The 25,898-nt window shown below is 38.6% G+C and overlaps 1 protein-coding gene across 2 annotated transcripts in view; it reads right to left on the bottom strand.

Moving 5' to 3' along the window:
- The window catches only part of HMCN1 (hemicentin 1), a 184,698-nt gene that overhangs the window by 65,826 nt on the left and 92,974 nt on the right, over positions 1–25,898 (bottom strand). For both annotated transcript variants that reach the window (XM_085315669.1, XM_085315668.1), the window contains 16 exons: positions 23,646–23,924; positions 22,726–23,007; positions 21,163–21,271; positions 20,390–20,559; positions 20,008–20,162; positions 19,112–19,235; positions 17,671–17,772; positions 15,230–15,406; positions 12,359–12,510; positions 11,208–11,331; positions 7,487–7,662; positions 7,089–7,185; positions 5,013–5,135; positions 3,117–3,278; positions 2,117–2,398; positions 447–614 (listed from right to left, as the gene is read on the bottom strand). In XM_085315669.1, coding sequence (XP_085171795.1) covers positions 447–614; positions 2,117–2,398; positions 3,117–3,278; positions 5,013–5,135; positions 7,089–7,185; positions 7,487–7,662; positions 11,208–11,331; positions 12,359–12,510; positions 15,230–15,406; positions 17,671–17,772; positions 19,112–19,235; positions 20,008–20,162; positions 20,390–20,559; positions 21,163–21,271; positions 22,726–23,007; positions 23,646–23,924 — 2,682 coding nt within the window. The remainder of the gene's footprint in view (positions 1–446; positions 615–2,116; positions 2,399–3,116; positions 3,279–5,012; positions 5,136–7,088; positions 7,186–7,486; positions 7,663–11,207; positions 11,332–12,358; positions 12,511–15,229; positions 15,407–17,670; positions 17,773–19,111; positions 19,236–20,007; positions 20,163–20,389; positions 20,560–21,162; positions 21,272–22,725; positions 23,008–23,645; positions 23,925–25,898) is intronic.

The following is a 25,898-nucleotide window of genomic DNA, read 5'->3' as shown; positions in this document are numbered from 1 at the left end:
TGGGGAAAACTAATCAAGTGAGAGAGCTAATGTACTATTATGCTTCATACGTATCAAAACTGACAAAGAAAGACGTCACTATCTGATTATTTCTGGAAATAGGCATTGGACCAATATATACTAACAGCCAGCATTATGGTTTATTCCGTATCACGGCCGAAATGCCCAAACAGTTACCACACCTTTGCCCCCTACAAGTGAAGTTTGGTAAAAACTTAAATAGTTTATGGTAGGTATTTATCAGACATGCTAGCAAATCCAATTCCATCTGCTGAATAACCTKGTCCTGGATAATGGTTTCTTTTTTCTCCTTATCTTTACAGACCAATGAATCAAACTTTCACTCATGTAAAACGCCTGCTCTACAGATGCAGAGTGCCCTTCACTAACATGCCTTTGAAAAAAACAAAGCAAAAACCCTCCTACAGCTTAAACGCTTCTTGCACCTGAGAGGATCCTCACTGAGCCGTTTGCAGTGACAGGCCACCCGTTCTTGAGCCATGTTATCGAGGGCAGGGGAATTCCTGAAGCTTCACAAATCAGTGAGATGGGATTCTTCTCCACAATGCTGATGTTTTCAGGCATCTGCAAGTCACCAGTGATACTTGGGGGGACTACAGTACAAAAGTAAAGAAAACCCGTATTTCAGACCAAAATTACTTTTTGTCTCAACACATTCTGTTATCCATAGAAATAATTCACTGAAGTTAGGATAGGCCTGATAAGCAAGAGCTACAAAACTGAGATACCGACTGAGATATCAACTTTTATAGTGAAACGGCAAGGAAAAATTAAAAGCGTCACAAAGAGAGAAGGCAAAAGTATTTTAGATTTAATTCTATCAGTACTATTAACTTTATTTTATGGCTTAAGATCCCTAACAAATAACAGTTTATAATGTCCACTCCACACTAAACGTAACTTTGAATATTCAACGAAACACTTCAATRAAACTTGTAACACTGACAGAATTACACTCTTTTTCTAATGGAAAGAWCAGCCCCTTTCACCAATCAAAACAACTACAAGCAATTTACTTGTGGCTTTTCTTTCCTAGTAGGAATAACTCCATTTTGGAAATAGTTCTGTAGTTCACACTACGAAACAGAAAGTCTGGGTTTCTATAGTTGACTGAAATCTGCTAGCTTCTGATGGAGGAGATTTGAAGTTTCTTTTCAATACTCAGAAGTTCAATGATAAAGCCCAGTAAATATTTAAAGTAAAAAGAGAAAAAAAAAAATAAAGGGATTGCTGAGTAATTTTGACCTCTTGTTTTCAATAGCGTTCCTGTGTTTATTTCCATCCTAACCTGTGTTTTTCTCTCCTCCACTATTCCTGATTGCTGATCAACCCTTCCCACTCTTTAAGCTCTCAGTGCAAGCCCCAATCTCTACCCCCACTATACAGAGCTACTCATATGCCTCTGGGAGACCGTGGGATTTGTAGAAGAATCTTGTCACTAAACCCTATAATCCACTGTCCTGGTTCGGTGGTATAGCGACTCCTGATTGCCACATTCTTTCTTGGCTTTACCCTTTCAAAACACAAATATCCAGTGTTTGATGAAGGGTAAAAAAAAAAAAAATCATATTCAAGAGAAGTCTACATAATGTGATGCCATAATAAATGCCATCAAGGCCAATGACTAAAGTGCGTTATAGCTGAGGTATCATCTTCAAATTATTCTGAGAGGGCAGAAAAGAGAGAATTTGATGATTAGGTACTGACTGTCTTCAGGTAGGGGCCATCAGCAGGATGCTCTGGGTTAAACTTGGTTAAACTTTGATTTCTATCCCTACAATGGCATATTCCACATCATGACACTCAGCCGATCATTAAATAACACTCTACCATATTCTAGTTTTCTTCTCTTGGGAGATGGAGCAACGGGGAAGAGGGAATTGATTTTTAACTGGAACAGCACTAAGAGCTTCGGAGTTATAAAACGGGACTTGGATTTTTACGATACATTTGCAATTCAAATTGCACTATGTACAAAGCCTGCAATAGATACAACTGAGATATTTAATCACACAACTATTTTTCTGAATGTCCTTGGGTGAAAACTTAAAGACCTAATTTGTTTCTGATGTGCCCGCTCCACTTACACACTCACCATGAACGTTTAAATCATATTTTCTGTCAGACAGCCCTGCCACATTGACAGCAACACAGACATAGCGGCCAGTGTCTGACACCAGGGCATTTTTCAGTTGAAGAAAACGACCATCATGAAGTATTTCTAAGTCCCTTCTGCTGACCAACGGATGGCCATCCTTCATCCATGTTATTGCTGGTTCTGGAACACCTTGCACCTTGCACTCCAAGGAAATTTCATTTCCTTGGATGACAACAACTTCTGATGGGTGGCTACCACTGTTTAATATAGTTGGGCGAACTATGAAAGAAAACGAAACAGAAGTCAAAAAGATGCCACATTTCAGGATCTTCACCAGTATCTGAACAGAACAATAACCAAGTTTGTGAGATTAGCATTTTACTAAAAAAACTATTATTGTGGATTACTTCTGGTAACTCAGCTAGGGGCAATCTGCGGTTCACAAYGGTTCTCATGGGGCAGTGAAAAGACAGATAATCTTCCCTCCATCCCAATAAACTACAACTACTTTTTAAATTTAGTTTATAGGCAATTTTAAAAATGGAAACATGAGACAAATTTAAAATTAAAAGATTTCCTGAAATTCTGTCAACTCACACAAATTTCTGAGATTTTTGCTTTCATGGGATTATTTAAAAATGCTTCCTACCATTCCTGACTGAAATACAGGAGTAGCAGTAAAAGTGGGAAATCTGAGCTTGACGGGCTGTGATCAGTACTAAAGTTTGCTGGCAGGAAACCCAATACTACATGAAAGCATCATACCCCTGTGACCATCTGTGGTCAAACGCACTTTCAACACATAGGTGCAGTATCTAAGTCAAACTCCAACTCTAAATTGTCAAAATCGTGATTACTTAACGTTCTCCCCGCAATTGTCCTATAGCTAGACTCTTGAAAATCTTGTAGCTTAACATCACTATACTGACAACTCTTTCATAATATAACTGTGTATCAGAATGGTAAACTATGATCAGAATATTTTATAGTAACCTACCGTATACTTGCAAATTGTATTCTTTTTTTGCATTTCCAGCTATGTTTGAAGCCATACAAGTGTAAGACGCCGCATCAGCCTTTTCAGCAAACGAAATCTGTAGCTGCCTGCCTCCAGACAGTACCCTCACTCTTCCTGAAAGGTCAGCCACCAGTGGAGAGCCTGCAAGAGACATTCCTTCAGATACAAAACACGCAGAATGATAATGAGCTTGCTCAGATGATCCACTGGCTCTTTTAAAAATAACTGAGATGCACAGCTGTCATGGTGAGAACTGCTGTGTCGGAGCTTTCCTGGACATGAGGAACTTCATGCTAGCAGATTCTGAGGATTTTTTCAGGTTAATTGGCGACTTCAAGACATACAGCAGCCTGGCCTGAGCTAAAGCACAGTAACTCTCACCAGGTTTACATCCACCCAAAAAGCCTTGGACACTTCCACTGAGCAGCAAATTCAGTATATTCAACAGAACTGCAAGTATACTTTGCAATGGTCTGACCCAGCACAGTCAGTGCAGTACGTCTTAAAAGCACATAAATTAGTCTACACACCTGGACCATCTGCATATTTTATATCACATGTGCGTACCATTCCATCCAGGAAATCCTCACCAGAAATACGAGTTCAGCAAGATAATAGATTAGGCCCTCTGTTCAGTTTTAGAAATCATAGGGAGACTTCGTGATAAAAAAAAAAAAAAAAAAAAAAAAAAAMCCACCTCCCACTTAGAATTCTTAAAAGTTGAGTTTTTGTTTCCCACTTACATCTTTCAAAATCTTCTCAAGGAATAAATGTACTGTATTACAAAGATGTTGAAGAATTGAATTATTTAGCACCATCCAAATTTGCACAACTTTCTAACTGCCTTTCTAGACATGAAAATAAATGGCAAAAATAAATTGTATCAAAATGTATACACTTTGGCTTTGCTGCACACTGCTGGAATAGCTCGTATTGTGTCTTTTTTGCTTCSACGAGGAAGGCTTTAAAAAGAACTTGATAAACTATTTTCTCAGAAAATTTCATATGGTGGAAAAGTGTTCTGTAATTAAAATCTGCTCTTTCCATAAGCAAAAATTAAGATAGGTGCAAAGCACACTGAATTGTGGCCTATAAAAAACCACAGAGAACTAGATAAGACTGATTGAAAACACAAGCATTACCACAGTGGAAGAGTTCGATATCTTACTTTGTCTAATCCTCTGTCTCTGACAGTGTCCACGCTTAAGAGGAGGTATTAAAAATATCTACTTTGCTCTACTGAATCTTAAGATGATATTTTTCAATAATTACTTTAACCCCTAAAGCAAAAAGGTGAGCATGCTACTCTAAATATTAAGTTGAGAGGGGAGAAAATTTCAGTAAAGCCAAAAAGGCAGTTACTACAACTATATGCATTTTCATCGCTTGGCAGTATGCCACACTTGCAACGTTGAAAGAACCTAGCGGACCCATCTATGCCATGCAGTGGATCAGAAACCCCCAGCTCCGCACCACAGTATTTTACGACTCACACCCATGCCTTCTGAGATGCTMAAATATGTCTAGATGCAGTCTTGCTGCACTGTAGTAAATAAGCGTATTTAGAGGGAATAAGTCCTTTACTATTATGTATGTATGTATGCCCATTTTTAAGTCAGCTCAGGTATCTCTGCATTGTGCTTCCCTTCCACACCTTTACAAATAATGAGACCTAAGCCAAGTAGAAGTCAGTTAGAGAGAAGGGAATCATCTGCTACTGTAGTTCAAGCTACTTAGTATTGGGATCATTTAAATATCTGTATGCCTGAACTCCTTGGAAAATGCTATCTAAAATCATTACAGAAAAAAGTAAAAAACTGCAAGGTCAAAATTATTGCATTTGTTTTATACAATGCACAACAGATGGTAACTCACCATTCTTTTTCCAGGTGAGACTGGGTGGTGGGATGCCACTAGACTCACAGATCAGGCTTATCAGGCTCCCTTCAATTACTGTCAGCTGAGAGATGTCATCTGAGCCATAGATACTTGGTGACACTGAAAAGAAATGCAGAATAATTTCACCATATGAAATAAAATGGTACCAACCAGTAGCAAGACTCTGTTAAGCCTTGTGCAAATTGGTCTCAATACGCACTGAAGAAATTACCAGTATTGCATTTGCTTCCCCAGAGATGTGAACTAGACCCTGGGCAGGGTACACTATACTTTGGAGTGACTATACCTATCCCTCCAGCCTCTAAGGTACAGAGTAGGCACAGGCCACACTCGTGGCTGACTTTTGAATGCGCTTCACACTATAAAGCAGTTTCTACGTGTTATGTCTAAAAGACTGCCTTAGCTCATAAACCTACAGATATCATCATTAGCTTGAAAATGACTTTAAAAATTCAGCCACAATTTTTCCTTTGAGTATCTCCTACAGCAACGCAGTCCACTGGCTGCTGCAGCCTACACTCAGGATCCCATCCTTTTCACTTGTCCTGCTACAGCAGAGTGTCAGCTTTGCTCAACAACTGTGTGACTGTAAAGCAGTTGCAGGGAAAAGGGACCACTCTCTTTTCACTCTGATTCTCAAGGTCTTAAACAATGTTGCTTCAATCACTGGGGAAGGGACAACTGCCTTCCTGAAGCTGGGGAAACCATTTYCCTTAGATTAGAATAGTGTAGGTAATACTTGAAAATAGACAAAGAAAGCACTGGAGAAGTAGGCTGAAATCAGAGCAGAAAATCTCACAAGTGAGCAACTTAAGCACATTGCTAATGCACATGACAGTAGCACGCTTTTTCCTTCTGAAACTTCCAGCTAACTCTTATTAAGCAGAAAACAGACACATGGGTTTCAGAAAGACTGCCTGCAAAAGTTTTTATGGTACTGTACTGGTTTCAGCCTTTCAGTTGTTCTGCTTCTAATCAAGAAGCTTTCTTTAAGGAGATACATCTTGCATTTAAAACACGGGCTTGTTCTACTAGTTTCTGGAAGCAGAGCTAGCTCTCAGATTGTAGCAATCCTCAGAAGGATACATTTCCTGGATTTAAAGTTTAAAAATAGGGCAGGCAGGACTTCTGCTCCCTGGGTGTAAACAAAGACTGTAATTCTAAACAGTTATCCACAGATGACTTTTACAGGTAACTTTTGGTTTCTATTAAGATAGCTCCATCAAAACTGCTAAAATTAGAAAAGAATTATCTCTTTTCTCAAAATACTRCTGGTCTCACTACAAAAAGAACAAATCCAGATCTCTCCAGCACCAAAAGTTCTTTGCAACAGTACAAGTCTTCCAAATCCGGGCAGGGGTTAGAAGAGGAAGAAATTAGGGAGATGACGATGAAATRTTCAGTGCATGGGTTTTGTCATGGGAAAGTCACAAGATCTGCTATGACAGTACAATATCCACCTCCCATTTCAACACTGAAGAATTTCTTTTAAGTAATGACACAGTTCTGAACTAAAAGCTGTAGTTTCATTACTACAAAATCTGTTGATTCCAATTGAATATCTCTCTGATTTTAACGTAATAAGTTGAAATAGTAGAAAAATGCATATTTCAATACGTATATGACTTAGTACTGATAACTTCAGAGTTAATAAAAGCTATTTTACCTAGCTTTTATTTATCTGAATTTCCATGCTTCAGCAATTAAAAACGTGGTAGGTCAGTTACTCTAAATAGTATTAGGGTACACAAATAGGACTTACAGATAGAAAACCAATTAGTTACAGCTCTAAACTATTATCACGCATGCACACCCAACCTGACRAAGGCCTAAGAAGTTGCTGGTACTAATTTAGAACCAAGCTGTCATTGGAGTTATTTGGAAAATGTTTACACTTTCTTGGGAATGCTAAATTACAGCACATATAATAATGTCTCTCTGCATGAACCTCAGAAATTTAATGTTTATGAAATACAGAAGATTCAAGTGTGTCACATCATACTTCACTTTGAGCTCTGTACCCATACTTGGAATAATCTTAATAAATCTTACCCCAAACATTGACATTATAGTTCTTTTCAGTTTTCCCAGCAACATTTGTYGCCTCACAAGTGTAACGGCCAGTGTCCTGTACTTGAGCTCCTTCAATCTAGAAAGAAAATGAAAACTCTGCATTTTTCATCTCACATTGTTTTAAACCAATGTTACAGGAAGTGGCTGCTCARTTTTCAACTTTTATTTTCACATCCATCTCCTTAAACATTAACAATACAGTACTACTGCAGAATCTGTAGTTAAACATGTGTGTGTCTGGACCTTCCATCCTCGTCCACCAGTCTTTTGCCCCAGAGGGCCCAATGCTTTCCAGTCCCTAAAGCAGATCTAGTGCCCTCATGATGGATCTCCTCCCCAGGGAGCAGTCGCCACAGAAGCCTATCGACCTCACTTACCTTCAGTACGCTGCCATCTTCAGTGATACTAAGACCTGGTTTCTTCAGCAAGGGTCGCCCATCCTTGAGCCACGTCAGCACAGGTGGTGGAACAGCGTTGCTCTGGCAGAGCAGCTCCACTGAGCGGCTCACGAGCACAGAGAAATTCTGCTCCTCGCCCATTATGTTCGGTGGAACTAGAGCAATAAATCAAAATTATAAATCCTTGGGCATTGCAGACTCCTTAGAGTAAGACATACTGTAGGGGTTAATACTCTTCATTTAACAAAAAGAGAACGGCACCTTTTCCACACACAGCTTAACTCTCCTTCCTATCACACAAAGCACAGAATCGTTGTTATACGCAATATCCTTTACATGATATGTGTGCTAGTGAAATATCAGCCATAGAGAAATTGTGTGGATGAGCCAAGACTAGTGGAAAAATATTTGAAATAAATTTAGAAAAGAGAATCAATAGTAAATAGAGAATGGGGAAGTACATCCCTTAATTATCATTAAGTCTTCATCTATGATTACGTTATTGTCTACTTGTTTTGTGTGGTATCTGCTAGCTAATTACTGCAATAGTTGGAACTGAACACTGTACTTAAATTTGCACAATGGCTTCAGTGATAAACTGATTTTCACACATTACTAAATTTCTGGAGTGGAAAAATCAGCTTTTAGAATGAAAGTTTTCTCTGTAGAAAATAAATGCTTTCAGAGAGTTAAGCTGAAGTTCTTCAATTAAGAAAATGTATACTTTTTTCATTTGAAAAAACTATGTTTTTTCACAGTCAGAAAAAGCAACTGAAAAAGTGATTGAGAACAAAACCTCAAAACATGGCAAGTAAGCTCTATTCCCTGAGGTTCGTGGCTAGATGAGGCTAAATTAAAAACAGGTCAAAGACTAAAAACTGTTTACCATCTGTGCCTTTGTATCGGTGCTCACCACCAAACTGGACATCCTTTGGGCTCTGCATGCTCTCTCATGGTCAGCTGAAACCTTCTGAGATTCCCTAGGCAGCTTTGTGCCATTGCCAGAACATTATCGCATTGAGAATTTTGAAGTATTTAGGTCTCAAACATGCACTGACTTGGCAAACGAGCGCATGTAGGCCATTACTGCTCTGCATTACTGCTGCTCACCACTGACTCTGTGCTGGAGGTTACCTTTTCCAACTCGGAGCCAGCTGGACAGAATTTGGGAGTCTTTCTCAACACAACACAGGAAGCTAGGTGACTTAGTTGACATCACTAAGGATAACCAAGAGGTAACTACAGCAAACTACAGGGAGCTAGTGGCAGTCTTATACTGAGCTGTTGCAGTTGGATCAAGAACGCAGGTGGATCAAGAAGTGGCTTCTTGGTGACATACATTTTCTTAAATTCTTAAAGTAATCCATAAATTTTTAAAAAAGCAAGTAAATGTATATTTATAATAAACTCTTGCCATTAATACAACATCAGTTTTTCAACTAAAGATTTACAAAATCAAAACTCTTCTAGCAAGAATTATTTGGTCTGGCTGCTCATATCCAGTTCAATTTTTATGCTTGACATGTACTAATTTTGTTTACACAACAAAAAAATTTAATATAGCCAAATTTAAGAATATTTACTGTCACATTTCCTTCACTTTTTAGCTTTGCAATCCATTACTCCAGAAACTGTCTGTCTGATTACACAAAACATGGGGGTAAGAAGAAGGGAAGCAGTTGGATTGCCTTTGAGAAATACTCTGGACTTCACTTTGAACAAATAGATATTGAATTAATTAACACATTTGAGATTATAAAATGTCCCAAAGCGGTACCCAGTAAACCAGCAGTACAGCTCTCAAGAAGTCCTGAAAAATAACATTAACAATACAGCTTTGGTTTTTTGTTTTTTTGCAGAGGAAGTACTTAGCAGAGCCACCGATTTCACAGTTTGGAAATAATTTAGGGAAAAGTCTGGTCTCTGTGGATAAGAAATATAGTATTAAAAAAGGGGATTGTTTATCTTTCTTTCTTTGTAGAATTCACAAAAGGCCTAGATTCTTTATAATTGCTGTGGAGCTGAAAATTGGAAGCTGACCCATTACTGCAGAAGGCAAATTTATTTCCTATTATTTTTCCACCAATTGCTTTTCCTCTCAAACAAATTGAATCACATTCAAAACGAAACTGAGTTTATAAAACATAGAAAGACAGACAGTAAAGAGCTTGCTTTTGAAGAAACAAGGTTTAAAATTAATCTAATTATGCTCAAGGTAACTATATGTGACCTGGACTGTTCCATCTTCTGGACTGGCCCAGCACATTGCACATTTCTAACCACCCAGCTCCAGCAGTGTTCCTGATCTTTCTCCTCCTGGGAATTCTTAATTATACTACCTATATAAGTTAACTCCTGAGACTGGTATTACGTTTTGGTGACAGCCTCATTCAAAATGACCTAGCAGCTGAGTTCAACCCCAGTCAACTTCTATTACAATAGTAATTTTACACATACACAACTTAAAACCAACTGTTTTATTTTATATAGCTAAAAGAAACAGAGGTTCCAGAAAATAAAAAAGAAACAGTAAGTAGATCCAAGTTACTTCTGCATACACACCTGTCCTCAGACTCCCAAATGTACCTTGGCACCCCTTGCTCTCTCTATAAAACATTATGCCCATTTAAACCTTGAGTGTATTATACCAGAGTCCTGCTTTCTAAATTGYATCTTGCAGATGAAAAGTTACCTGCATTGAGTATCCTAACCATGCTGCATTTACAAAGAAGTCAATTCTGAAAGCCAGACTTGAAAACAAATAATCTCACCAATTGTCCCTATTCACCTCAGAAGCCACCGAGTCAAACCACATCCTGCTTACAGTTGCCATAAAGCTGGAGGTTGGCAGACTAAAAATAGGTCTCTCTCCATTGATCTACTGAAAGCAAAAACAAACCCACAAAGATTTTTCAATTCCAAAACCCTCTCTCCACATCAAGTGCCATAAGATCTCCAAAACAAACAGCAGTTCATCATTTATCCTGATTTCAAAACCACTCAGTTGTCCAGGGAAACAGCAAATTTGCTACCAACAAGCTCCCTGGCAGTTCCTCCTGGCAGTACATTATGCTCTTTGATATCTGTGCATCACCAACGACCTCTAAAAATGCAGTAAGAAAGAGCATCTAATACAAGTTATAAAAAATTAGGAGAAAAGGTGAATAGTGAGTGAGTTCAGTCAAAAACGCTGTGGAATTAACTGCTTGACCTCATTTGGAAAACTGGTGCAAGTACACTACAAAGATATCTTTCCAGCCTCCTGGAGGGGACAGAATTGATTGCATGGGCTCAGTACAGCTCTGTGCACATTGGCTCAATACCTATCATTTATAAATATACTTTTATGTATGAACCTTTCATAAATTCATGGTTGCAACTACATTTGTTCAAGGATAGACAGGAATACATCTGTAACAAACCTGCTTTTTTGCATATAAATATATATATATACACACACACACACATATATGCATATATATGTATATAAATGTATGTATGTGTGTGTTCATGCATATATATGCCTATACACACACACACACACACACACACACACCCCTCTTCATCACTTGGTATTTTATTACGGTTTGGAACTACTTTTCTTCAACAGTTGGTCAAAATCTGAGGCATTTTACATTTAATTAAAATTCCGTAAACAGTTTTGACATTAAAAATACAGAAATCTGCCAGAAAATCTCACCATAAACTCTGAGATCAATATCTCTCTGACTCTCGCCTGCAGCATTCACTGCAACACACGTGTATTTTCCTGTGTCGCTGATCTGAACACTAGTCAATGCCAGGACGCGGCCCCCAGAGAGAACCTGCAGTAGGAGCAGGACACAGTCAGAATACATGCTTCAATTTAAAACAGAGAACTATGTTTTATTTCAAAGCCAAATATTTGTTTTCCCTTTGCTTAGCAGCATCTCTCTTTTCTCTACACTTTTCCTCGCACTCAACTGTTGTCTTTTGACCAAGATCTTGCAAAAATAGAAGTCTGACTTTATGCAAGTCCATAGGGAACTGTTTGAATTTAAAAGTCTCTGCAAGACTTGGTCCTTCTTTTCCCTCTTATCAATTTCAAATCTTCTATTACACCTTCTGTCTGTGCCTCTGTGCCCAAAGTTATCCCTATATTACATAAAACTCTCCCTTCCACTCTTCAGATCTTAAAATTAACTTTCAGAAAACAATCATGCCCTCTCCTTTTAACTCAGAAATATCTCCTTATATCAGGGTTGGTTTGGGGGTTTTTTGTCTTGAAAAACATTGCTGTTGAGATAGTCAAGAAATGTGTTGTGGCATGTGTTTTTTTGTTGTTGTTGTTTTTTCTTTTCTTTTTTTTTTTTTGGTTATCAATGCCATAAATCCGCATCAAATAATTCTCTACATGTCTTAAACATACTTTTTGTTTGTTAGTTGTGTTTGTTATGATGGAAACCCATGAGACTAACAGGTTCACCTCACCTATGTCACTGAAAGTAGCTACAGTGCAAATCTTTTGACATTGCTTCTCTAGCATTACCCAATCTTAAGCTGTAAGGATGTCTTCAGGATCAAAATATGGTCCAACTTCCTCTTCTTGCAAATAAGTGAAAAATTTGCTGAGGCAAACTCTTGCTCAATAGGAAATCAGTTGAAAATACCAACTTATTTCAAAATATTCACAGTGAGTGCACTTCACACGGTAATTACTGGAGCTCAACTTGCACCACTCTTCTACAGCAGAATGTCCTATAAGCTTACTCCAAGCCCTTTAACTTACTCCCTTTCCATTAAACTGCACTGGTTTTAAATACTCACGTCAAAATAGGAAAGCACTCAGACAACAAGATTTGAACACAGTACCTGGAGTCCATCAGTAAAGCTGGAAACAGGGCTACCATCTTTTAGCCATGTCAAAATAGGTGCCGGGATACCTCTTGCTTCACATTCCAGCCTCACCAGATTGTTAACTACCACTGCTACCATGTCACTGCTGCCAGAGATGGATGGTGGCACTGGGGAACAAAAAAAAAAAAACAGAGAGAGAGAAAGAAATAACATAAACAAATATGAAAGGCCTATTTAAGAATATTAATCACAATGAAATTAAGTGAGATGCTAACTTCTGGACATTGTTTCTCTTCCTGCATGGCAATACACCATTGGAAAGATTTCTTACGTTACCACTACTGATCTCCTGTCATTTGACTGCTCTGTGCTGAGTCCTGCTYTCTGCTTATACAAGGTAACTTCAGTGAAACCACTGTGAGCTAGGTAAGCGAGACCGGGCCTACAGTCCACTGGGCGACTGCAAAACCCAGGAACCATAACATAAAACCTGAAAACGTTCCCTGAAATCTCTATAATATTCCCTTTAGATCTTGTGAAAGGCATTAACAGTAGTGGGGTTTAAAGAAAAAAAAAATTATCGTGTAAACTGAATAAAGCAAATATATACACAGAGTAATAAATTGGCCTGCAAAGCATGTGTGAACATTTACCAGATTAGCCTGTACAGTATCTGCCTGTCTCATAATAAAAATCCTCTTAATGGAACATCTCAAAACGCTTACTGTAGGTAAATGAGCTAGCAAATTTTGCTGGGCTACAGTGAAAAGGGATACAGGAAYGTGCCTAATATTTTTATGTGTTTCTTTTGTTCATCCTATGCTCCCTTTATTTTGTTTTTTCTTGAATAAACAAGTGTGAGCGTAGCGCTGACACAGGTTTGCAGAAAAAAAAGCTTCAAATCAAAAGGCTGCTTTGCACATACATTCAACATTTGCATCTTAATGCAGAAGTGCTAAAAAGGGAGATGTTTCACTTGGCAGCAGAACCAAAACAATACTGTTTGCTCTATAACCTACAATTTATAACTTAATAATRGAGCTTTCTTTTCAGTATCAATCACAAAACTTAATACTGAAATCACTCCTACAGAAAGGAGAGAACAGTACGATTTACTTATACCTCTCCTAGACGGGAAAAAGTGTATACAAATTATTTATTGAAAATCTGATGTATTAATAAAGTCACCAATTTTTAACAACTGTAATTCAAACTAGCTGTTCTTCGATAATTTCGAGTAACAGCAGAAATGGTAAGAAGAAAACCTAGCGTGATTTTTAATCTTCTTTCCACATACATACAGACACTCTCCTCATTTCATTTCAATAGCTTCCATTGTTCTTAAACGTCTGGAAAAAATTATAGTGGTGAAAAAGAAGTACAAAAAAAAAAAAAAAAAAACTTAGTACAATGAAAACATGTGAATATGCTAAACTGGAACTCAACCTGCTTCCTTTAAATTGAGCTGCAATTCCATGTACTGTTAAGTCAGGAGTATCAAGTATTGTTTTTGCTAAACAACTAATGCAAAAATGATCTGWTAATTTCTGCCATGGATACTGCATACACAATGCTCTATTAACAACATAACTTGTTGCATACAACCAGCAATGGACCACGAGAAACACTCATTTACAAAACTGACTGCCATATAAAAATCTAGAGCAGATTTTTCAGTAAACAYAGCATAGCTTTCTGTGGTTGAACASGTTGATATCCGCAACACACGAGAGTCTCCTCTCCTTTCAAAGATCATTCTTGCTTCCATTATTAACAGAAAAAAGCAACTTTTCTCAAACTTATAAGCACCAAATAAATTGGATGATAAACTTTTTCCTGTGTAAATCCAAAACATAATCCTTTGTAAGCCCTGTGCGATACAAATTGAATTAGGCAGGTACACGGGGACACGTTTCAGTTGCCCTTGATGCAATCAGTATTGGCTGCCACTGCAGACAATTTGTTTTGCAGAGGCAAACAAATCTTACRTGCCTGGTCTAAGCAACTAAAGCACAGAGTATTAACTCCCTAGAGAACTCTGGACATATCTGTTGAAATTTTGTCCCCCATAAAGACACATGCATATGCTTAGGAGTTCCTTTCATTCATTTCAATTTAATTTTACCACAATAATGACATTGGCTGTAAAAGTTTGCTGAAATTAATGACTGGGTTGGGTCAATGGCATCTGGCCACCTCTCGAGCCATCAGTTTTTCCGAAGATGGTCACTAACCCCAAGGAAATACGCTGCCCAACTCATTATTTGCTAATTAACCTTAATAGGAACAATAGACTGTGTGTGCATCTCAGCCGGGGACACTGCCAAATTTGGGCTGTAGATTTGCATGGAAGACTCTCCCTGAAAACCCGCTGCAGGCACAGGCACATATCAAAGATAAGAATTTGGATTAAGGGCTGATAAAAAACCCAGAGAAATCAGCAGGAAGGTTGCACTTTGGCTCTTGATCAGGTGTCTCATGTCTGCAACCACCCACATCTCCACTTCATCTTAYTAGACAAAGTACATTTTTCTTTAGAATTCCTAGATTATGAAAGAATACTTGGTTTGTTCCCTTTCTTTATTTGCGGTAGGCTTCAAAGTCATCAAAGCAAAACAGAGCAGTTCCAAGTCCTTTCAAACTGCTGAAGCCGCAATGTAAGTATCTTTTCGACAAATCTGGTGTCTCTAAACACCTTTTTCATAAATCTGGTGCCTCTGCTCATTCATCCAGGACTTGACTGCCTTTACCTCCTGTTTCAAACCATGTATTCCAATGTTGGTTAATAACAGAAGAGTAAACTTTCTCCCTCTGACCCCTGCCACATCTCTTTCAGTACGGTGGTATRATGAATGATGGAGAGTCTGTGCACATAACAAAACTTACCATGAACCTGAAGACTATAAAACAACTCAGCTGTGCCCGCTGTGTTGACAGCCACACACTTATAAATGCCAGTGTCAGCGATCTGAGMGCCCTCAATCTGCAGAATCTGCCCTCTGTTCAGGAAAGTGGCACTCGCAGCACTGGTGAGGGGACGGTTGTCCTTGTACCACGTGATAGCTGCATAATGAAACAAGAGGAGGAAAAATTGCCAAAATCATTCCCATAATAACCAGCTAATACTGAGACTAARTAAGCTTCAAACTTTCCATCTGAATTTTCAGGCACATCTAACCAGCATTTACAAACCAATATAAATATTAATTATAATTAATAACAATAAAAAGTAACAATAAAATGAGGAAATTAGTAATATTCGTGCAAAACACTGCTACACCTACACAATTCAGGATCAACCTTAACACCATCATCTATGTGTACAATATATCATATGAAAAGAATGTTATCACCTTAATAAATTGTAATACAGAGCATACTCATAGGGATTTACTCATCTATTATCAAGCTCAACAGCAACTGTTTAAAAAGTACACAATAATCAGATATATACCAATTTTTCACCTTTTATCCGAAAGTATTGCTACATTAAACCAAACCATTTGTGGAAGTTTACAGAATCAAAACGTTTGCAACCTAAACAGAACTCAATTGGAATGCTGGAAAACTGAAAACAACMGGAAAACTGTTATTATTCTGAAAGAAAATTTCATAGAAACTTAGTAATCAACAAAAACTAAGGCCTTCTTTGCATCTCAGCCAAAAGATGGCACCCTCGTCAGCAAAGTCCCTAACTAATGTTTCGCTGGCATCAGCTCAACATTCAGTTAGATGAAACTGCTACAGACTGAACTGTTTTCCCGCAATACACGGCCTTTCTGGGAAAGGCTCCATTCAAGAAKCAATCCAGTCTGACTGATTAACAAGACTGCAAGCAAGCTTCTGTATTTTTCAGCAAGATGTTGCAGTTGCTATTGCTTTTCTCATCTGATGCTATATACTGACATCAGTATGTGGCATCACATCATAAATAGAAGAGGTGACGTTCATTTTTACCATTTAAATTAAATAAATTCAAACATTTTAGTTGTTTATTCAAAAACAATTGCCAAGTTGGAGAAAAAATGACATGAAAAACAGGGCAAAATGGATAAAAATCCTTTTTTTTWAAAAAAAAAAAAGTATTTYACACATACTTTCAACAATTTCAAATATTATTTTACACAGGTCCAAATGATATTAGAAAATAGTACTTTGCTGAAAATCAATTCTTAAAGGGTAGAGATGTTGAACCARGGTAGTTATCTGAACTTCCTTCTGAAAATGGTGCTATTAATAGCACAGGAATAAAATCTTGTACTAGATACAAGCTACTAGGTATAGCCTGCTAGATATATATATATAGATAGATATATTATATAGATATACAGTATCTTTCGTGATTTACCATACAGTAAATAACACAGAAACAGTCATTGTCATATTAATATTTTTACATCCTACTAGAAGAAGGTAGGAACACATACTGGACAAAGGAAATAAATCTTTTCTCTGCATATCTAAAAAAAATTAACTATAAAGAAACACCTAATCCAAAAATCCTAGCACTGAAAGAATTCAGCAAGGCAGTAACTAAAATCCAGATTGTTTTAGAGCTATCTTTCTTAACAGGAGCCAAACTACTTTGGCTTTTACGTGGCTACATGTCCACCATTTCTAGGAGAAACTTGTCAAAAAAAAAGAAAAAGCCCTCAAATCAAATAAGCAACCCCCCCCCCCCCCCCGAAAGGTTATAACTTAATAAAATGCAAAGAAAATAAAATGCAAACAGGTATATAAGGCCTGCTTTACAAAGCGTAGAATATAAAGAGGACCCACAAAGACATAAGCRTAATTATCTGGGCATGCCACCTAAAGCACTGTATACATATATACACACCCACACCCACACACCCCTTTCTCATTTTCATGTGCATGGGACCCAGACCAAACAAAGCCAGTTTTAGACAAGGTCCAAGATATGGCACCGTTTGACAGGCACACTCAGTGCACAAGGTTTTGCAAGTCTGCCCTGATCTATACAGTATTGACCTGACAGAGTGAAAAGAGCAGATGTGTTTTGGCCTTCTTTAATAGACGGCTATTACTGCCTGTGGACAGAGCAGTGTTTTAGACCTAAGGGAATAGTTTATCCTTGTGCTTTTTCATTCATCTGAACAGAAATACGGGGGGCAGGATTACTGAATTCCCCAATACTTATTCCACATCACTTTATATACATTGACATTTCCCACTGTACATACTGTTTAACATTTTCTAGCTGGTTTACTAATAAATTAAATACTAATAAATTAAATTCAGGTTCAGAATATCCATTATTTTCAAAAGACATACAAAAGTGAAAACTTGTTATCAGACAGATATACCTGGCAGAGGGTTCCCAGATGCTCTGCACTCGAGATGGATTGGATTATTCACCACTACAGTTTCATTTAACATTTTCCCTGCATCTTCCAGATTGGGTGGTTCTGGGTAAAGAAAAAAGCATCAGGTTTTAATTAATTCAGCTGCCCGGCTGGCAGAACATCCATTCAAAGTAATCTGCCCTCTGAGAAAAATCTGGGCAATCAATTGCAAAATTGATTCAACTAACTGTTCGATGACTGAGGAAATTCTCGGGAAGTTTGTCTTTGGAAGTTGACTGTTCTCGAATTATATAGCCTCATTAGCGTTTAGAGGGAAAAAACACAGGGCTTTTTTCCAGGAACAATAGCACTTAAAAACAAACTTTAAAATGTTTCACAGCACAGAACAACATTTTTTCTAATATAGCAAGCTTATCTCATTTGAGCTGGCTATATTAAACTTAACACAGAGCAGGGCTTTAGAAAGCAAGATACTGTACCTTATTAATCTCTATAAATTTGCAACATGACAGAAACATCAGATTATAACCCTCTGAACAAGGAGACCAAGAGCCAAAGAAATAACTTGCGAGCATGGGGCTCTGACGCTAAAATTAATTATGATGAAGTTATAGCGTAAGAAAAGCGAGGATTCTCTTTCCAGGCCTCACAGAGGGAGACAATGCAATCTTTCTTCATTTTAATTTAACATTTTCCAGTTACTGACTCTGTTTGAGTCAATACAATCATCATAAGAATTTTGCCACAATCCATTCCTACACCTATGGCGTCCTTCGAAGGTTGGGTCACACCAAGAATGCACAATACTTCCCAATCACTTTTACAGCAAATACATGTAAATCGTGGTCAGAGCTTTTACCAAATAAGCAAACAAACAACTTCTGAAGTCCCCCTGATTCCTTTTGCATTGTTTTTAGCTGGAAAATACAATTCCTTTTAAAGAGTCTGAAAGATCCCCTCATAAGAGAATGCTCCCTTCTCAGAAAAGTCATTCCTGTAAAATTTGCCCAACACAAACCCATAGGGAACACTGTTTTCCCCACAAGGCTTGGATCAAATTGGTAATACCAGTAGTGGTACATCATGTCCTGATTCAGAAACAAGATGCAGTTCTGAGCGTCTTGGTGGTTTAGCGGAAACATGTTTGGCTTCTTGGCATATGTCTGAATAAAAAAGTTAACTAGAAATTTTTTTGGGGGGGCCCTTGGTACCACATTAAAGAGGCCAAATCCCAGGAAACGCAGCTTTTGTCTTGACGTCTTACTCAAGCAGTGAGACAATGAAAAAAAAAAGGAGGAAGACTGAAGTGTGGAAATAACAACAATTCCAGAAATTAACATGGCTTTTTCAAAGACAAAAGAGAAAAAAGGAACAAAGATATWAAAAAGCTGCCTTAAAACAGCCATGTTTAGCTTCTAATTAGAGGCAGAAATATCATTACCATGCACATGAAGCCGAATGTGCTGCTGGGCTTCTCCTGCAGCATTTGTTGCCACACAAGTGTATCGGCCAGCATCTTCGAGCAGGGCCTTGACAACTTGTAGAATACGGCCTGAAGACTCCAGCTGTACCAAAAAAGAGAGCAGGGAACCACTTTACGCCGTGATCCAGGCGGAATGGCCAATGGTAATGGCACAGTAGACCTTTATGCTGAATACAGCCAGTCTCATCTTTCTTCTAACCCGTGGCTAATATTCATGCAAGAGGTGTCCCAGCATTTCAGTGTTCCTGGGACATCGGGAACATTAGCTCTACAGCTGTCAGGTGACCTAAATGGCAGAGGGACAGGCAAGCAAGGCAAAAAGGATGTTGCATGCAGAGAGAGCTGCTGCTGGGCAAGACATCAAAAACTGCTCCAGCCTGAAGTAAATCAAAGCCATTACAATCACCCTTCTCATTGACACATGTTGACATCRGAAAAGGGCTGTTCCTTGAAAGCCAGAACCTCACAGTGAGAAGTAAATGTATAGTAGTGTGCTACAAAGGTAGTGCTTATAGAAAAACATATCTAATCCCGCCTCACAGTGACAAGGGTAGAGCCACCTCATAACTGGCAGATGACAATACCTTGAAGATTAAGGTACAACTGAAAGGAACAGATGCTGAATTTACAGTCATGGACTGTTCTGGTATGGAGATGTCTAATGGGATTCAGTCTACTAAATGCYATTCAATCTAGGATATCATCCTGTCCAGGTAAAAAGCCCATCACTCTCCAGGATGGATCTTAAGCATTGTATCACAGTACAAAGGAACCAAAGAAAAAGAAGCACTAATGTGTGCAGCTTCTTGTAACCATTTTTCATCTTTTGAACCTCATAAAACAGTTCTGCTTACTCTTATACTTCCTCTGGCTGTGTTTACTGGTTGACCATCTTTTAACCAAGTTATGGAAGGGCTGGGAATGCCATGCGCTATGCATTGTAAGGTCACAGGCTTGTATATCACAACAGCTCTCTCTGAGAGCCCAGTTGATTTGATGGTTGGAGGAACTGCAAGAAGTACCACAACAAAAATAAAGTATCATTGGAAGATGTATATTTAAATAAATAATAGTAATATATCACAGACAAGAAGAAATCTATTTCTAATCTACTCTCATCTCCAATCTTTCACCCCACTAATAAGAATAAACATTTTCAGAAAACTTGAGCACTGTCTTGCTAGCAGTYTAAAATAAAGGCAGTCTACTGCTCTTTTCCTCTCTTGAGTAACTTACCATGCACAGTAACGTCAAATTCCCTTTCATGTTCTCCTGCCTTATTTGCAGCCACACATTTATAGCGGCCAGTGTCTGACACCTGAGCTTGAGAGATGAGAAGTTTGTGCCCATTTAACAAGATCTTTTGTCCAGCTCCCTCTTCAACTCGCTGGCCATCCTTCAACCACCTACCAAAAAGAGTGCACAATCTCAGATTTCCATTACCATAAGATCAAAGACAGTCCTAAAGCATGCACATTTTTGTTTAACAGTATGTCTTAGTAACTATATTTTTATTTCTAGGAATGTTTGGACATGTCTGCTGGTATTCTGCTTTTCTGAGTGCCACATTCTGAACTCAGTTACCTGGGAAAAGTAGTACAGGGAAACAGGCACTAAAGAAAAAGCGAGAAAGGTGACAGACTGCTGGGAGGCAGTGGTGGGAACAAACGTCTCCAAAAAAAGGCAGAGAGATGCCTCCAAAATAAAAACAATCACTGCTGGCAGATGAAAAGTGTATGGTTGCACCAGTAAGGGAAGAAGAGCTTCATTATTTCTTGTTTTCTGTTCTAATCCCCAGGTCACGTATATTGCACAACAGGCCAAACAAAATGGTGAAATCCTGATCCTGTGATGCACGTGCCTGCTGCTGCTTTCACTGGAGCCAGAATTTCATCCTCCATCTATCAACTATCACTAAATAGCAATGACAGTGTATAAAGATTACTTTCAAGTCCATCTAATCAACCAGTGGATTTTTTTCTTTTTAACTGAAATACCAATCCCCTTACATGATAGTTGGTGTGGGTGTCCCAGTTGCTGAACAATCCAACTCTAAAGGGCTATGGAGAATCACAATGTAGTCCAAGAGCTCACCTCCGCCTTCCACAAATGGTGGGACTATAGGAGAGAAAAAAAAACAGGAACAGAAATGTTTAAGCATCAGAAATGGCATAAAAACCTAACATGAATAATAATGTTTCAAAACACCTTGACACCTATCTCACTCTGGGGCAGGGACAAATTTGCATGCAACATGCAGGATACGCCAGATGATATTTTTTGAGTTCAGCTCTCTCTCATAATTCCTGTTTTTTTTTTTCTTCATTTGTTTGGGGTTGGTTTTTTAACAAGATTCTGTCTGAATCCACCATGAAAGGTGCTAGGTGGGCAATTTCCTTTTAGCACCCTCTCTCAGCAGAGGGAGCCAAAGTGCAGAGGACCCGCGTGCCTTCATAGGTCCTTTCCGCTTTGTCCCATCCTCTTGAAGGAATAGGTGGAAGCACTGCCATACAACTCCTCCCAACTGCTTCTCTTGACTAGCAGGACCAAAGAGGTACATTTGGAGCAGCAGAACGTGCACTCTGTAYGTGCATGCAATGCAAAGCATGCAATAGCTTGCAGTGTTCTCCTTCAGGAGAGCAGTTCAAAGCTTAGAAAAGTCTAGACAGTAAAAATCACATCTTTAAAGGCCTTAAATCAACCCTCCCATGTCAGGGTAATTTCTTTGATGATAGAACATTTGCACAATGCAGTTAGAGACAGACAGAAAAGACTACTGAGATTCAGATTGCAGTAAAGAATTCAATCAAAAATGAGGGAGAAATCTTTTCTAGAGAAAGGTTCACAGAATCACAGAATCAGTAAGGTTGGAAGAGACCTCTGGAGATCATCAAGTCCAAACCCCCTGCTCAGGCAGGGTCACCTAAAGCACGTTAGGTAAGATCGCATCCCGGCGGGTTTTGAATATCTCCAGAGAAGCAGACTCCACAATCTCTCTGGGCAAGAGACCAGAGTTAACTTCCTCCATTCTCATTTGGAACAGGGGAAAATATCAGATTGTTTGTGATTGTTGCAGATGTACACAGGTATATGTTTGTGTAGTCACTATCGCCTTCAGAAAATCAAAAACTGAAAACACATTATTGTACTCACCTATAATGACACCCACTACAGTAGGCAGTAAAATAAGAACACATAAATATATGTGTGATGATGTTGGTTTGACTTCAAAATTTGACAATTCAAATTTACTCCCCTAAAGCAACTCACTCAGTTATCTTTTTTTCAACTGATTCCTTTCATATCTATGATTTTTTTCTATTAAGACATATTAGAAAAATTTTCAAGGTCCCTGAGAATATTTACTCCTTCATGCATGAAAATTCTTCAAGAGTTAACCTGAAAGTAAGAGCCTTTAAGCCTKTAACCCTTGACAGAAAAAGTGTTCAGTGCCCAGGTTTAACTAAATACGTAGCTTGACTAACTGTTAGAATGATACGAACAAAAATAGAAACACATTTTATTAGATTTATGTGAATCTGGTAACTTAGTAGTTCTGTTGCTTCACACACCTAAGACTTCAAGTTCGTACTTCATTTCTTGTTCTCCAGCTATGCTTGTAGCCACACACAAATACAGGCCCCTGTCAGCCTCGACAGCGTTCAGAATCTCCAGCTTCTTCCCACCAGACCAAAGGCGGAGGCTGGCGCTTGCTTTCACCGGCACGCCATCCTTTAACCAGGTAAGCAGAGGCGCGGGGTTACCCTCAGCTTTACATTCTAACACCACTGAACTGCCAGCAACCACCTGCCTGTTCTGCACCGTGTCAGCATCACCCTCAATAACTGGAGGAACTGTAGGAAAGAAAAAAATATATTGCAAGTAATTAATTCTGTAGCCAGAAATCGTATTAAGAGCAAATAGGTTAGCTCCTCCCAACCCATTTTTGCTCAACATGCCATTATGTCATGCACAATTTCATGTGAGAATGTGCTGCCAGGGCAAGTCAAGATAAAGGGAAAACAGAATTCAAATGCTGTAGGTGACTACTGACCAGTGCTAGAAAACAGAGGTTCTGCAGGGTTTTCAGATGGGAAAAATATATCTGAAGGTGCTGAATCACAACACTTGAGACCCCACCCACAGAGATTATTTCAGGTAAAAGTTGCTTAGCATGTGCACGTGTGAAAAAGAAGGGAGAGGAAAAGAGGAGAAAACAGTTCTTTTGGAGAAGGAATATTTCTATACTTCAYTAAAATATGGTATCAAGAAGCCATGAGCTTCCTGAGCGTCGCCTCAAAAATAAAGCACACAATGTAAAGCTCTTTCTACACTGTTTGCTAATGCAGGCCAGTTTTTAAAGGCAGCCATTCACTGTTGTTCAGGCCTTAACAGGCCTGCAAAGCCTGATTACATTGCCAAGGTAGAAAAGTCTTCAGTAAACACTTCTTGAAAGATGGCAAATAATCAAACTCAATGAACTCTCACTTACCGTAGACATCCACTTCATAAATTTTTTCAGCAGCTCCCACAGCATTGGTGACACGGCAAGTGTACTTTGCAGAATCGGAAACTTGTGCTCGAGGTATCTGCAGAAATTGCCCTCTGTCCACATACAAAACTTGGGGACTGGAAATAAGTGGGTGTCCATCTTTGTACCAGGTAATGGTAGGAACAGGGATTCCCTTGGTTTCACATTCCAGATTTATAAGATTGTTAAGAAGAGCTGATACCTCTGTGGTAGTATTTCCTCCTTTAATGCTAGGAGGGACTATTTCAAAAGACAAAACAAAAGCATTAAAGCCTTAATATACAAGTATGTGCAGTTTTAAAGGGATTAAACATTAGAATGTTTAAGAACAGAAGATTTTTGCTTGATCAGACTTCCACACCATTTTTGTTTTATTTTGTTTGTTATATGGTGTCTGTACAACTCTCTAGAGCATACTGAGAGAGGAAAGTATCACRAGAATATGTCATAAAAGTTATCTAAGAAATAACTGCCACAGGAAAGCAGTGCTGCCCCGCTAGAGATACCTGGAAACATTTTACCTTCTAGGATTASAACGTGTTAGGCCAACTAGGCCTCCAATGCTTCCTGGAATGCATCTCTGCCTCTTCTCTATCTCTGACGAGTAACAAAGGAGCAGTCCCCACATGCCTTAGAAATTGCACCAAGAAACTAGGAACAGTCACCTGCTATTTAAAATACAAAATGCATCCAAGAGCCTCTTGACTGGATTGGGAACTGCTGGATACTCAAAACTTCTGAAGATGAAGTCACTTACTTTGAGACTAAATACCAGCTTAGCAGTCTAGCTTTATACTCTTATTTTTGAAACTTCTGGCTCACAATCATTTCCCTTGCTCACCAAGCAGCAGTGCTCCGATTTTTTTTTCTAGCAAACAAGCTTTCGTGTAAATCAGCCAATATAAAGAGTTCATAAATCTCTKTAGAAGTAATAAAAACACAGTGCAATTGGCAACAACTAAATTTACAGCCGCTGAAAGTACCAGACACATCTGGCAGACACATTAATTCCTCTACTGCCAAACATGCACAGTATATCCTAGCCTTCCACCGACTTCCATAAAATGTTCGTTGAAAATGTCAACACAGAAATAGAAAGCAAAGTGTCAGTGCAGGGATCTATACCTATGAGATAGCTCTTGCAGATTACCAACATATGCTGAATTATTTTCCTAATTAAATAATTTGTGTGTAAAAATATGTGAAAGTATAAAATATGCGGAAATTTTCCCAGTTTAAATGCAAATGCATGTCTCTATGAACAAATGCTTTCATCCACAGAGATGGGGACCAGTTTTAACTTGCTGTTCTGGGAAAATATGAAAGCCAAAAGTAGAACTAAAGAGCAAAAACAAGTATGAACAAGAGCGAATTAGCATCCACCTTCCTCACTGATTCTCTGGGCTTCTGTTTGTCTGGCTATTTAAAAGTGATGAGATATTTCATTCTACTATCACCAATTCATATCTCCTTTCTCAAGAGTCTGGTATGATCTCAGTATTTTTTGAATTTCCATTGTGCTTTCTCATTCCTCTAATCTCCACACAACTCTGATGACCTGAGATACCTCACAGCATTATCTTTGTTCCCSATGGAAAGAGGCTTCATTGTGAGTGGTGCATGGGCATATTTAGGTGTACATGGTTGCTTCATGCTTCAGAAATGTCCCAGGCGACAGGTATCATTTGGCACAAGTTAACAGCCATCAGATCCAAAGGCAAAAAACTTCAGGATCAAATCCATGCGAAATGAGGCTTCACTAGCTTGAGTGCTCATGGATTCAAATTCSCACAGCTCACACTCTGGACCCAGTACTCTTATCTCACCTACAGATTTCTGCTCTTGTTTCCCCCTTACTTCTGCTAGCCCTGTGTGCTCATAGTTTTCACATTTGACTGGGCCTTTGCACACTGTCTTCCAAATTGCAAAACTCTTCTCTCCTTTAAAAGTCCCCCTGCAAGAGCTTCTTCCTTCTTTCATGAATCTTCCTCCTTCTTTTAATCTTCTCCCTAAGCTCTTCATTTACCTTATACTTATCTACACTAATCACAGTTGTCTGTGCTCAACATGTCAGTTGTAAGATTCTGTTGCTTGTAAAAACATAGAAAGTAAGCTTAGCATGCTGTAAACTTTGCCAAAAATAATAATGTTAATGTAATTACCCATGCTCATGCTTCTTCTTTTGCTGTAAATGTCCTTGATGTACATTACTTT

Source organism: Rhea americana, unplaced genomic scaffold (assembly GCF_003343005.1).
Source record: "Rhea americana isolate MKP2758 unplaced genomic scaffold, rheAme1 scaffold_434, whole genome shotgun sequence".
NCBI lineage: Eukaryota > Metazoa > Chordata > Aves > Rheiformes > Rheidae > Rhea > Rhea americana.
Note: the sequence above shows the minus strand (reverse complement) of the source record. Positions and strands in the feature narration are given on the sequence as shown.